Source organism: Heterodontus francisci, unplaced genomic scaffold, assembly GCF_036365525.1.
Source record: "Heterodontus francisci isolate sHetFra1 unplaced genomic scaffold, sHetFra1.hap1 HAP1_SCAFFOLD_61, whole genome shotgun sequence".
NCBI lineage: Eukaryota > Metazoa > Chordata > Chondrichthyes > Heterodontiformes > Heterodontidae > Heterodontus > Heterodontus francisci.
In genome coordinates, this window is record NW_027141441.1 from 3,628,444 (window position 1) to 3,640,918 (window position 12,475).

The 12,475-nt window shown below is 48.2% G+C and overlaps 1 protein-coding gene and 2 non-coding genes across 3 annotated transcripts in view; 1 reads left to right on the plus strand and 2 right to left on the minus strand.

Annotated features, from left to right (window-relative positions):
- Positions 1 to 7,112: 7,112 nt before the first annotated feature.
- On the minus strand, positions 7,113 to 7,195 carry trnal-cag (transfer RNA leucine (anticodon CAG)). Its single transcript has one exon. It is a non-coding gene; the product is annotated as a tRNA-Leu (tRNA).
- Positions 7,196 to 7,265: 70 nt separating this feature from the next.
- LOC137363435 (histone H2A-like) overlaps positions 7,266 to 12,475 on the plus strand; it is a 30,199-nt gene continuing 24,989 nt past the window's right edge. Inside the window, exon 1 of the mRNA XM_068027263.1 lies at positions 7,266 to 7,625. Coding sequence (XP_067883364.1) covers positions 7,266 to 7,625 — 360 coding nt within the window. The remainder of the gene's footprint in view (positions 7,626 to 12,475) is intronic.
- trnal-uaa (transfer RNA leucine (anticodon UAA)) lies at positions 10,884 to 10,966 on the minus strand. Its single transcript has one exon. It is a non-coding gene; the product is annotated as a tRNA-Leu (tRNA).

Genomic DNA, 12,475 nt, shown 5'->3' on the forward strand with positions numbered 1-12,475 from the left:
TGAGATAAATGGGAGAAGAAACCGGGAAGTGGCGGCGAGGATGGGGGAGATGCTGCACCATCACTTTAATGGTGCACCCTCCCTCCCCCGGGGTCCTCGCTGCACGTCCGCCAGGCCTGGTGGCTCTGATTGGGGTCGTGAGAGCCAATGAGACTCGGTGCAGCTGAGGCTGCGCTCACCCCCGCTCAGCTCTGTTGTGATATTTAAAATACGAAAGGCCTGTTGGACTGAGAGCTGATCTGGAATTTAGAAAGCAGCATTACTGGAGGCTCATTGCTGCTCAGCACAATCTCACCCCCAATCCTGGGAATTGTTGATTCTGACACCCTGTAGTTCAGTTCTGCAATTAACTAGAGGGGGAGATGTGTGAGCAGAGAAACAGAGCGACATGAAAACACAGCTGGACAGATGTGCAACAGGTCAATCCACTGTTACAATAACTCCATCACTGACTCCCTCCTGACAGTAACCAGCCCTTTCACAGAGACTGTGGGTGGCTCTGAAAAGAGCCTTTGGTTTATTAGATGTCATTTCGGCCGCTTTACTTTTTCTGGGAGCTCTGAGTGCTGGTTTTCTTGGGCAGCAGCAAGGCCTGGATATTAGGCAGCACCCCGCCCTGAGCGATGGTCACTCCCGCCAGCAGCTTGATGAGCTCCTCGTTGTTGCGGACGGCCAGCTGCAGGTGTCTGGGGATGATGCGGGTCTTGTTGTTGTCCCGGGCCACGTTCCCGGCCAGCTCGAGGATTTCAGCGGTCAGATACTCGAGCATTTTGCAGCGCCAACATCATCACATTTCCGCAACAAATCCATCTTCGTGCATGCGTGATAAAGCATCATTGGGTATCTAGCCACCCCATCCCCCCACCACTTGGCTGGAGGAAGTGGCTGAATGGGAGATTTTGAAGCTGTAGCTCTCCCCCCTCGGCAACTCACTCCAGGCCTCGACGATTCCCCCCCTCAGCCGCTCGCTCCAGACCTCGCTGCTCGCCCCCCCCCCCCACTCCCCTGGCCAGTTGTTCCTCGCTTCGCACCACCCCACTCTCTGGCCACTCGCTCCAGGCCGTGCCGCTTCCCTCCTCTCAGCCACTCTCTCCTTCGTCGCCCCGTCACTCCTTGCGGCCCTCCTGCTCCTGCAGGTGGCGCCTGGTGAAGAAATATGGGAGCGAGTGTCACGGCCAAAGCTAGCAGCTGTGGGCTGGGCTGGGACAGGGTGGGGGGTGGGGGTGCGGAGAGCGAACAGACAGAGTGCGGAATTTCGCCAGTAGGGAGGAGGGGGAGAAAGCGAGTTGCAGAGGGGGGAGAGCGGTCAGTGGGGTGGGAGCTAGTAGCTGCGTTCGGGTGAAGTCAATCCTGGTCAGTTATATAAACAAATCACAATAACGAATTGGCAGCACATTTTATCCTCTGCCCGATTTTCCTTTCCATCGATCGGGGTGCTAATTCACTATCTTCCAATGGAAATGCAATCATAAAATTCCTTTTGTATTTAATAGGATTACTGAAATGTTAAATGGATCTGAGGATTACAGTTAGTATTAGCAAACGCACCCGAGTGAATTAGCACCCCAATCGATGGAAAGGAAAATCGGGGAAAGTATAAAATGTGCTGCCAATTCGTTATTGAGATTCGTTGAGTAATTCGATTCTGCCCAACACTGAAATTGGCGGCTTTTTTGAATTCAATCTTTCTGCCAGGACGACAATTTCAGCCAATGATTTGCTGTATTTTCTAATTCGAGGCTCGGCAATTGGTTAAGACATGCGAATGGGAAGAGGGTGACCAATCAGAAGTGGGCTCTGGATAGCGCGGGCTCAAACTGCGGGAATTCCAGGTCCCTGAATGAATGAGCTGAAACTGATCAGTTTCACAAATAACATTAATAAATAACAAATAACAAATAACAAATAACATTTTCAAAAATAACATCACAAGTGGGTCTGGTTCCAGTGACGGCTGCTGCAAAACTCCCGGATTCTCTCATTGCAGCGAAATCATTTTGAAATTCTATGAAAACAATGAGTGATTCTGGAGGAGTGATGGCTTTTCACTGAGGGCATGTGTCGACTGGAGAAATAACTAACTGTAGAGCCTCGGGCACTGTTTCCACAGCCCGTTCAGAAAATCAAATCCACTGCACATCCTTGCAACAAATGAAATGTCAAATTTGGGGATTCTAGTTTTGTATCTCGAGCACAGCACAGATTTATTCCAGACAGTTCTAAACAGCCTATCCCAGCTCCCGATTCCAGGTCACTGCTCTCTCTGTGAGGTGGTGGGTGTCTCTTAGAAGAGCATTTGTTGTGTTTGCTGGAAAGGATCGAGTTGTTCAGCCACTGAATTCGTAGAGAGTGCGGCCCTGACGTTTCAGAGCGTACACCACATCCATGGCAGTGACCGTCTTGCGCTTGGCGTGCTCAGTGTAGGTGACCGCATCCCTGATCACATTCTCCAGGAAAACCTTCAACACCCCGCGAGTCTCCTCATAGATCAAACCTGAGATCCGCTTGACCCCGCCACGGCGAACCAGGCGGCGGATTGCTGGTCTAGTGATGCCCTGGATATTATCAGGAAGCACTTTGCGGTGCCGCTTTGCTCCGTCTTTGCCCAGTCCTTTCCCTCCTTTACCTCTGCCAGACTTTCTTTTATTAATTTCCAAAATATACTTTATTCATAAAAATCTGTAAAAAAAAATACATTACAAAACAGTTCCAAAAAGCACCAAGTCAAACAATACAAAGAGTGCAAAGGAGATCAGTTTCCTTCAGTACAGGAGTGAGTTGCCTCACAACCCTTCCATTTCATTGTCATGCCATGTACATTTTACAGCAAACAAATATTTTCTGGCTACAGTTCGAGGGGTTTCCCATGGATCCAGCTCCTCAGTTCAGCTTGGTGAGGGGACCTTACACTGTGGTCTTTCCACATTGAGCCTTTGCTGCGGCTGCCCCAAGTTTTAGTGCGTCCCTCAGCACGTAGTCCTGGACCTTGGAATGTGCCAGTCTGCAACATTCGGTCATGGACAACTCTTTGCGCTGGAAGACCAGCAAGTTTCGGGCAGACCAAAGAGCGTCTTTCAACGAATTGATAGTCCTCCAGCAACAGTTGATTTTTATCTTGGTGTGCGTCCCTGGGAACAGCCCATAGAGCACAGACTCCTGTGCGACAGAGCTGCTTGGGATGAACCTCGACAAAAACCATTGCATCTCTTCCACACCTGCTTTGCAAAGACACATTCCAGAAAGACGTGGGCAACGTCTCTTTTCCACCACAGCCACCTCGAGGGCGGCGTGTGGATGGGATGAGACTTCGGGTGTGCAGGAAGGATCTGACAGGGAGGGCTCTTCTCACCATCAGCCAGGCTACATCTTGGTGCTTGTTTGAAAGTTCGGGTGATGAGGCATTCTGCCAAATGACTTTGGACTTCTGCTCAGGGGACCATCCGACAGGATCCACCATCTCCTTTTCCCGTAGGGCCTTGAGGATATTCCGTGCAGACCACTGCCTGATGGATTGGTGGTCAAAGGTGTTTTTCCACAGAAACTTTTCCATGAAGGATAGGCAGTACGGCACAGTCCAACTGGATGGAGCATTCCACGGCAATATGACCAGGCCCATCCTTTGCAACACTGGGGACAGATAGAACCACAGCACGTAGTGACACTTGAAGTTTGCAAACTGGGGATCTACACACAGCTTGATGCAGCCGCACACAAAGGTAGCCATAAGGATGAAGGCGACGTTGGGTACATTTTTCCCGCCCTTATCCAGAGGTTTGAACATCGTGTCCCTCCGGACCCAGATCATTTTGGATCCCCAGATGAAGCGGAAAATGGCTCAGGTGATCGCCACAGCGCAGAAATGCGGTATGGGCCAGACCTGCTCCACGAATGTGAGCGCCTCGCACCTGATGACCAGGTTCTTACCCATAATGGAGAGAGATCGCTGCTCCCACATGCTCAGCTTATGTTGTACCCTGGCTACTCGCTCCTTCCAGGTTTTGGTGCACGTCTCAGCCCTTCCAAACCATATCCCCAGCACCTTCAGGTAATCTGACCTAACGGTGAAGGGGGCAAAGGATCGGTCAGCCGAGTTCCCAAAGAACATGGCCTCGCTCTTGCCGTGTTTAACATTGGCTCCCAAGGCCAGTTCGAGCTGGTCGCAGATGCTCATCACTCTGCGCACAGACAGTGGATCCGAGCATAAAACGGCGACGTCATCCATGTACAGGGAGGTTTTAACCTGAGTGCCTCCGCTGCCTGGGATTGTCACCCCTCTGATGCTCGCATTCTTCCTAATAGACTCAGCAAAGGGTTCAATACTGCAAACAAACAAGACAGGGGAGAGAGGACAGCCCTGTCTGACTCCAGATTGGATCGGGAAACTTTCTGATTCCCACCCATTGATTGAGACTGCACTACTGATGTTTGTGTAGAGTAGTTTGATCCAATTGCAGATTCTCTCCCCAAACCCCATTTTGGAATGCACATCCATCATGTAAGTGTGCGATATCCTGTCAAAAGCCTTCTCCTGGTCCAGGCTGATGAGGCAGGTGTCCACCCTCCTGTCCCGTACATAGGTGATCATATCCCTGAGTAGCGCAAAGCTATCAGAGATTGTCCTGCCTGGTTTAGTATAGGTCTGATCAGGGTGAATCACCAACTCCAGAGCAGACTTGAATCGACTGGCTATGTCTTTTGACAGAATCTTGTAGTCAGCATTAAGCAGAAATTGGGCCACCAATTTCTGATTTCTGTCCTCTCCCCCTTCTGCTTGTCGATGAGGGTGATGATGCCTTTCCTCATGGATTCTAACATGCTGCCAGCCTGGAGCATACTCTTGTTTACTGGCGGACATGTTGATTCTTTCCTCAAATCAGTGCACAATAAAAGAGACTGATTCTGTCAGGCTCCTTTTTATACAGGCCACCTGGACCTGGCTGAGAAAGGCAGAGTGAGAGCAGGGAGGGGAGGAGAGAAGAGTGAAGATTAAACAGAGAGCGAGATGGAGGAGACACCCAGAGTGACAGACAGAGAGAGAACGGCCCCTCATCTTTCAGCTCCACCTCCAGTTTCCTCCGGGCTGCCAATTTCAAACCCTTTATTAACAGTAGAACCAAAACCCAGCTCTCCACACAAACCCTTCCAGACTCGGCCTTCATAGTCAAGGCTTTCCAGAAAGCCGGAGCTTTTAAATATGGTCCCGATGCAATTAACAGTCAGTAATATTCCCACCTAAACACAGTCCATTCTATACTAAGAAACCTCCTCAGTAACATCACCATTTCCTCACACATCCGCTTCCTGCAGTTTCCAAACACCTTACTGCAGCTGTTTGGGGAATCTCCTGTGTTAAGATTGGAGTTGGAAAGCGGCCTTTACCCGGCAGTGTTATTGTCACACACTGAATCTGCCAGACATCCTGTTCTCTTTATTGCGAGAGAGAAAGCACGGATTTAGGAAATGTTCATTTGAAATGATCTCTATTGAGAACGAGCCCGGCCGTGGGACAGGTCTTCCAGTGCAAAGAGCTGTCCATGACCGAGTGTTGCAGACTGGCACATTGCAACGTCCAAGACTATGTGCTGTGGGACGGCATGAAAGCTTGGGGAAGCCACCATGGAGACTCAATGGGGAAAGGCTGCAGTCTGAGGCCCTAGTAGGCCATAGTACAGTGAGGGGCTGGAACCCGTGTAAAACCCCTCGGACTGTTTGCACCAGAGAATGTTTGATGTGTAATGTAAATACTGTAAATTTAACCTGAGCAGGCAGGGATAGTGAGATACATCATGTACATTATTGAAGGAAACTGATCTGTATTGTACCTTATGTAATATTAAATTTGAACTGCTTTGCAATGTAATTGCACAAATTATATGAATAAAATACATATTGTGCAAAAGAAAGCAGCTTTCCTGTCAACACACACCTTGTCTCAGGGCACAACTTTCCTGTGATCTTGTCATACCCAACTTTGCTCTATATCTTCTGACACACACACTTTACAGTCTGTCATTTCCAAAAACAAGCATTCTAAAATCAAAAGACCTTTTGTTTATTTCTCCTTTCTTTTCATTTCTACTCTATTCTTCTCAATCACTCCCTTCAACAGTCCTATTCAGATCAAGGTGGAATGTGAATAGTGTCACAACTCACCTGACACTATTATTACGCTTCTTTTCTCTTGTCTCATTCAATGGGAAAGTTTTATTCACCAGTCTGTTGCTGTTTTACACTCTTGCCATACCATCTGGTATTGCATCCATCTGAATTCTGTGCTTTCATGGCCTTACATATCTTTTCCTCTTCTGGATGATTTGTTTGCTTCAGTTCCATTCAACCAGGCTGGACCACAGGGAAGCTTAGAACCTTTGCCTTGGACGGGTCCACGTTGATCCATTACATTCAGAATCACCTCCTTGAAATAACTCCATAGTACAACTACAGTAACCACACTGAATCAGCTTCAAACACTCCTCCACATTTTATCTGTTCTGACCGTCAACACCTCCAGCTCTTTTGTTTAAGTGGAACCCATCAGGTGTGTATAGGCTCCTTCTATTCTGAAAGCTGTAGCACTGGTTCAGGGAATTCAGCCCTGTTTCTCTACTCTAAAGGCTCAGCCATGCTTGTTCTGCGTGGTATTTTACTTTTATTGCAACGTTACAAGACCTCCAATCCTCTGGAAAATGATGGTCAGACCTTCCACTATTTCTTCCCTGGCTTCTTTCAACAGCCTGGGGTACATTTCATCTGGACCTGGTGATTTATCCACATTCAAGGATGTTCATCCCATTAAGACTTCCTCTCTCGTTCAGTTATCACGTCCAATACTTCACACTCCTCCTCCTTCATAACAATATTTGCATCGCCCTCTCATTCGGGAAAACAGTAAAGTATTCATTAAGGATATTGGCAACATCTTCCACCCCGATACAAAGGTTACATTTTTGATCTTTTATGTGCCCTGCTGTTTGCCAAGTTGCCTCTTACTCTAATGTTTTGTTGCAACATCTTTGGGTCCATTGTTGCTTTGTTTGTCCATGTTCTTTCCTGCTTTCTCTTTGCTCTTCACCGCTGCTCCCAAACGCCTCCAGTGCAGTCAAAACATAAGGTGTCAGAAGTGGGATTCGAACCCACGCCTCCAATGGAGACGGCGATCTGAACGCAGCGCCTTAGACCGCTCGGCCATCCTGACTACCTGCGACGTGCTGTCAATGCTAAGGAAATTATTCATTCTTTGTGAAAGTATTTGTGAGATTGTGGAAATGTCTGGAAGAGGAAAGACCAGCGGGAAAGCTCGAGCCAAGGCCAAGTCTCGCTCCTCCCGGGCTGGACTGCAGTTCCCGGTGGGCCGTGTTCACAGGCTCCTGAGAAAGGGGAACTATGCTGAGCGTGTGGGTGCCGGAGCCCCGGTCTATCTGGCTTCTGTGCTCGAGTATCTGACCGCTGAAATCCTCGAGCTGGCCGGGAACGCGGCCCGGGACAACAAGAAGACCCGCAACATCCTCAGACACCTGCAGCTGGCCGTCCGCAACGACGAGGAGCTCAACAAGCTGCTGGGAGGAGTGACTATCGCTCAGGGCGGGGTGCTGCCTAATATCCAGGCCGTGCTGCTGCCCAAGAAAACCAGCGCTCAGAGCTCCCAGAAAAAGTAAAGCGGCCAAAATGTCATCAAATAAACCAAAGGCTCTTTTCAGAGCCACCCACAGTCTCTGTGAAAGGACTGGTTACTGTCAGGAGGGAGTCAGTGATGGAGTTTTTGTCACAGTGGATTGACCTGTTTCACATCTGTCCAGGTGTGTTTTCAGTTCCCTCTCTGGATTTCGCTCTGTTTCTCTGCTCACACATCTCCCCCTCTAGTTAAGTGAAGAAGTGAACTACAGGGTGTCAGAATCAACAATTTAATAAATCCCGCTGCCTTCGATTTTATAAATCCCGAGACCATCCCGGTACATTAACGGGAACTGGTTCGGAGCTGATGAATTAATTTAATAATGGAAGTGTCCGGGTTAATTCTCTGTTTTTCATTTGGACAGTTTGAATTGTGTTTTTTTTTTCTCTCCGGTGATCTGAGCGCCGCTTCTCAATGGGAATCTGCTCCCAGAACAGAGTAAATGCAGGAAGAAAGAGGCCATTCTCGGGCTGTGTGTTTCTCTCCTAACCTGATCTGTTTAGACCGCACTGTTCCCAGAGGACGGAATCAGTGAGAGTTGTGCACACACAGGAGCTGAGTCCATTGCAGCGCTTTCAGATGTGCCTTCCCCCCGGCCCTCCCTGTTCTGCGGACACAGAGCTGTCTGTTTCCCCCGGCGGCGGGATAGAGTCGGGGATTCTCTCCCCGCAGTGTCAGGGTCTGCAGCCCCGGGGAACTGGCGGTTTCAGTCAGAATGACCGAGCTGCCTGACATATCCTGTGTACTGATCTCCAATGGATTCAAATATTAGTGAACTCATTGGGTAATGTTTGTAAATAACCCTCATGTGAACGGACCCGGCTCCATTAATGCCTTCCAAATAAAACTGGGATCCATTTCTTTTCCCCAAATGCCAGCTAACGGATCCCAGGAGCGGGGTTGAGATTGTGCTGAGCATCAATGAGTCTCCGGTAATGCTGCTTTCTAAATTCCAGATCAGCTCTCAGTCCTGCAGGCCTTTCGGGAAAGTGATGTGACAAAACAGAAACCATGTGGCCGCCCCTCCAATCTAATGGGTTTGATGATGAACAGAGATGTCAGCTCTTTCATTTGCTGATTTGGTGGCTCTGAAAAGAGCTTGTTACACTTGTTACTGAAGCTGGGTTTTAGGTGCGTTCCCCGCGGATGCGGCGGGCCAGCTGGATCTCTTTGGCCATGATGGACCGGGATCATTCTGGTGAATCTGCTCATTTTCCGGCAGAAGCATCAGTCGCTGTTTGAACTGTTTAAAGTCAGGGGTGTATTAGCAGCCAGAAAGTGAAGGGCAGTTCATTGCTCCCTGCAGCATTATCCGCCTCTTTCAGGAGAAAAGATCAGAAACCGCTCGTTTCTGTCAGTCCCCGAGAAGCCTGTGAGAAGCGGTTAGTCGCTAATTTGTTCCTTTTACAGAGTGGAAGCTGATATTTGTCCCGTTTTAAATTGCTGAACCGGACCTTCCTCCCGCCGCTTACAGTTAACAGATTGAAAAATGAAAACGATTCCTAAAATCGCGTCAGGATTTTGTGACGGTAAATACAGAAAAACAGAACATAAAATGAGAGGTTTTAAAATTGTTGCCTGAAAATTGAAATTTTCCATCACTTCAATTCCTTCCTGCTCTGGAATTGCCGGGCTTTTTCCAATTGGAAAATCTAAGCCAATGAGAAGTTCTATTTACTTATATGTGATTCTCCTGTTGGTTAAGAATTGGATTGAGAAGAGGATGACCAATCAGAGACAGAGTCAAACTGCGGGGATTCCAGGCCCCCAGTAACTGAGCTGAAACTGTTCAGATTGACAAACGCTGGCAGCAGCTTCACACATTGGACACTTCACAGATCCTGTCATTACTCTCTGACTCATTATTCATCTAGAACCAAACAATTAGTAAATGTGAAGCAGTGAAGAGACTTTTCACTCTCACTGCAGAATGTGTCATCTGGGGAAATAAGGAACTATTATATTCGGAGATTCCAGGTACATTCCTCCCTGAACAAATCCATTCCTAACATTCCCGATCACAGCCTATCCCAGCTCCTGTTGTCACCCGACTCCAGCTGAATTGGAGAAACTCATGTGTTGGGGTTTGAGTTGTGAGGTGGGGTTTCTCCGCCAGTGTTACTGTCTTACAAACTCTCCCCCTGAATTTGTGAACTGAGACTGCACCGAAGACATCTCCAGTTGGAGTGAGGGCCGGATATCCCTCTGTTTTATTACAGAGAGTGGGGAAAGGGCTGGGTGGAGGGGATGTCAGCGAGTCACCAGGGATCCTGGATTTACCCCAAATCATTTCCATGTGGAATCTGCAGGCGGGGCCGGGACAGGGATCATTTGATCAGGGGATCAGCTCTTTCCTGAGAGATGTGGGTGGCTCTGAGAAGAGCCTTTGTGTTCAGATGTTTCCAAGTTTCCCGCGCTCTTTCACTTCTTTCCAGACCCTGCTTTCTGAGCCTTCGCTGCTTTCGGCTTGACCTTGCTCTTCCATGTCTGCACTTTCTTCAGCGCCTTTCCGCCCGCCGCACTCTTGCCTTTTTTGACCTTCTTCGCAGGAGACTTTTTCTGAAGCGCTGCTTTCTTCACCGCCTTATTTGGCGTTGCCGCCGCCTTGCTGCTCGTTTTCTTGGCTGTTACTTTCTTTGTTGTCACTTTCTTGTCTGCTGGTTTCTTCACTAAAGATTTCTTGTCTGCTGGTTTCTTCACTGAAGATTTCTTGTCTGCTGGTTTCTTCACCTTCTTTCCCACTTTTCCCTGGGTTTTCCTTCTTGCTGATTTTGAAGGAGCCGGAGGCTCCCTGTCCCTTGCTCTGCACCAGGGAGCATTTGTTCACATTCCTCTTGATACTTTGCTTGATCTAGGTCTTGAGCTTCTCCTGAGCGGTGGCAGACCTGCATGGAATCAACTACCAGCTAGCGTATAAAGCGAGACCAAGGCTCAGGGCCTTCAGTTACCTGGAGGGGAGTCGGAGAGGCAGCGGATCCTGTGAGGAACCACAATCCAGGAAGGATGAGAAGGTCATTGTCAGGGTACAGAGGAGATTAAGTTAAAGATTTACCAGTTTATAAGCAAGCGCAGAGCCAAGGAACGGTGCTGGGGCAGATCAAATAATAGGAAGCTGTGCTCAGTTGGAAGGCAAGAGTGATTAAATGACAGAAGAGATGATGGTGCAAGGCAAAAGTCAGGGAAAGAATAAGTAACATTTTGTAAGCACAGATACCAGGAGTGGGACTTGAACCCACGCAGACACATGTTTAGTGGATCTTAAGTCCAACACCTTAACCACTCAGCCATCCTGGCACATTAACCAGCCGCTGAAAATGAAATTTAATGTGATCCGGGTGCCATCTGGCCTTTCACAATATCAAGTTATGACTCCTCTCCCATGCTGAATTGGACCCTTCATTATTTATGAACCGCAATCGGATCACCCCTCAGTCTAGGTTTTTCTAAGGTGTAGGGTCCCAACTCTTTTAGTCTAACTTGATAACCAAGATGTCTTATACTGGGAATTCGTCGAATGTCTCTCCTCTGTACCCTTTCCAAAGCCTCAATATCACCCATCATGTGAGGAGACCAAGACTGGATACAATATTCCAAGTGAGTCCTGACCAAGGTTTCATAAAAGGACAAGTTCGGGACATCTCGGATACTGAAGGAGTCCGTGTCCAGAAGCAGCAAGACCTGGACAACATTCAGACTTGGGCTGCTAAGTGGCAAGTAACATTCACACCACATAAGTACCAGGCAATGACCATCTCCAACAAGAGAGAGTGTAACCATCTCCCTTTGACGTTCAACAGCATTACCATCGCTGAATCCCCCCACCATCAACATCCTGGGGGTTACCATTGACAAAAGGTTAACTGGACCATTCATATACATACTCTGGCTACAAGAGTAAATCAGATAGTGGGAATTCTGTGATGAGTAACTCAGCTCAAGGCACGTGGTGAAATGCTCATTCGGAGAGCTGGAGAAATGGACTGGTCAGGTGGGCAGAAAAGTGGCAAATGGAATTCAACTTGGAGAAGTGTGAGGTGATGCCTTTGGTGAGGTCAAACACAGCAAAGGAAGACACAATTAATGGGTGAATGCTGAGAGGTGTAGAGGAAGTGAGGGACCTTGAAGTGAACGTCCACAAATCCCTGAAAGTAGCAGGATAGGTTGATAAGTTGGTTGAGAAGGCTTATGGAACCCTTTCCTTTATTAGCCGATGTATAGAATATAAGAGCAGGGAGGTTATGCTGGAACTGTATCAATCATTAGTTAGGCCACAACTTGATTTCTGTGTGCAGTTCTGGTCACCTCATTCCAGAAAGGATGTAATTGCACTCGAGAGGTTACAGAGGAGATTTACAAGGTTGTTGCCAGGACTGGAAAAATGCAGCGATGAGGAAAGATTGGATAGACTGGGGTTGTTCTCCTTGGAATAGAAGAGGCTGAGGGGAGATTTGATTGAAATGTACAAAATTGTGAGGGGTCTGGATAGAATGGATGGGAAGGGTCTATTTACCTTAGTAGGGAGGTCAGTGACTAGAGGGCATAGATTTAAAGTGATGTGTTGAACAATTAGAGGGGAGATGAGGAAAGGTTTTTTCACCCAGAGGGCTGTGGGAGTCTGGAACTCACTGCCTGTAAGGGTAGCTGAGGCAGAAACCCTCAACTCATTTAAAGGGAGTCTGGATGTGCACCTCAAGTACCTGAACCTGCAGGGCTACGGTCCAAATGCTGGTCAATGGGATTCAGCTGGGTGGCTCGTTTTTTGGCCTGCCTGTGCTGTAAACTTTCTATGTTCTATGATTCTAT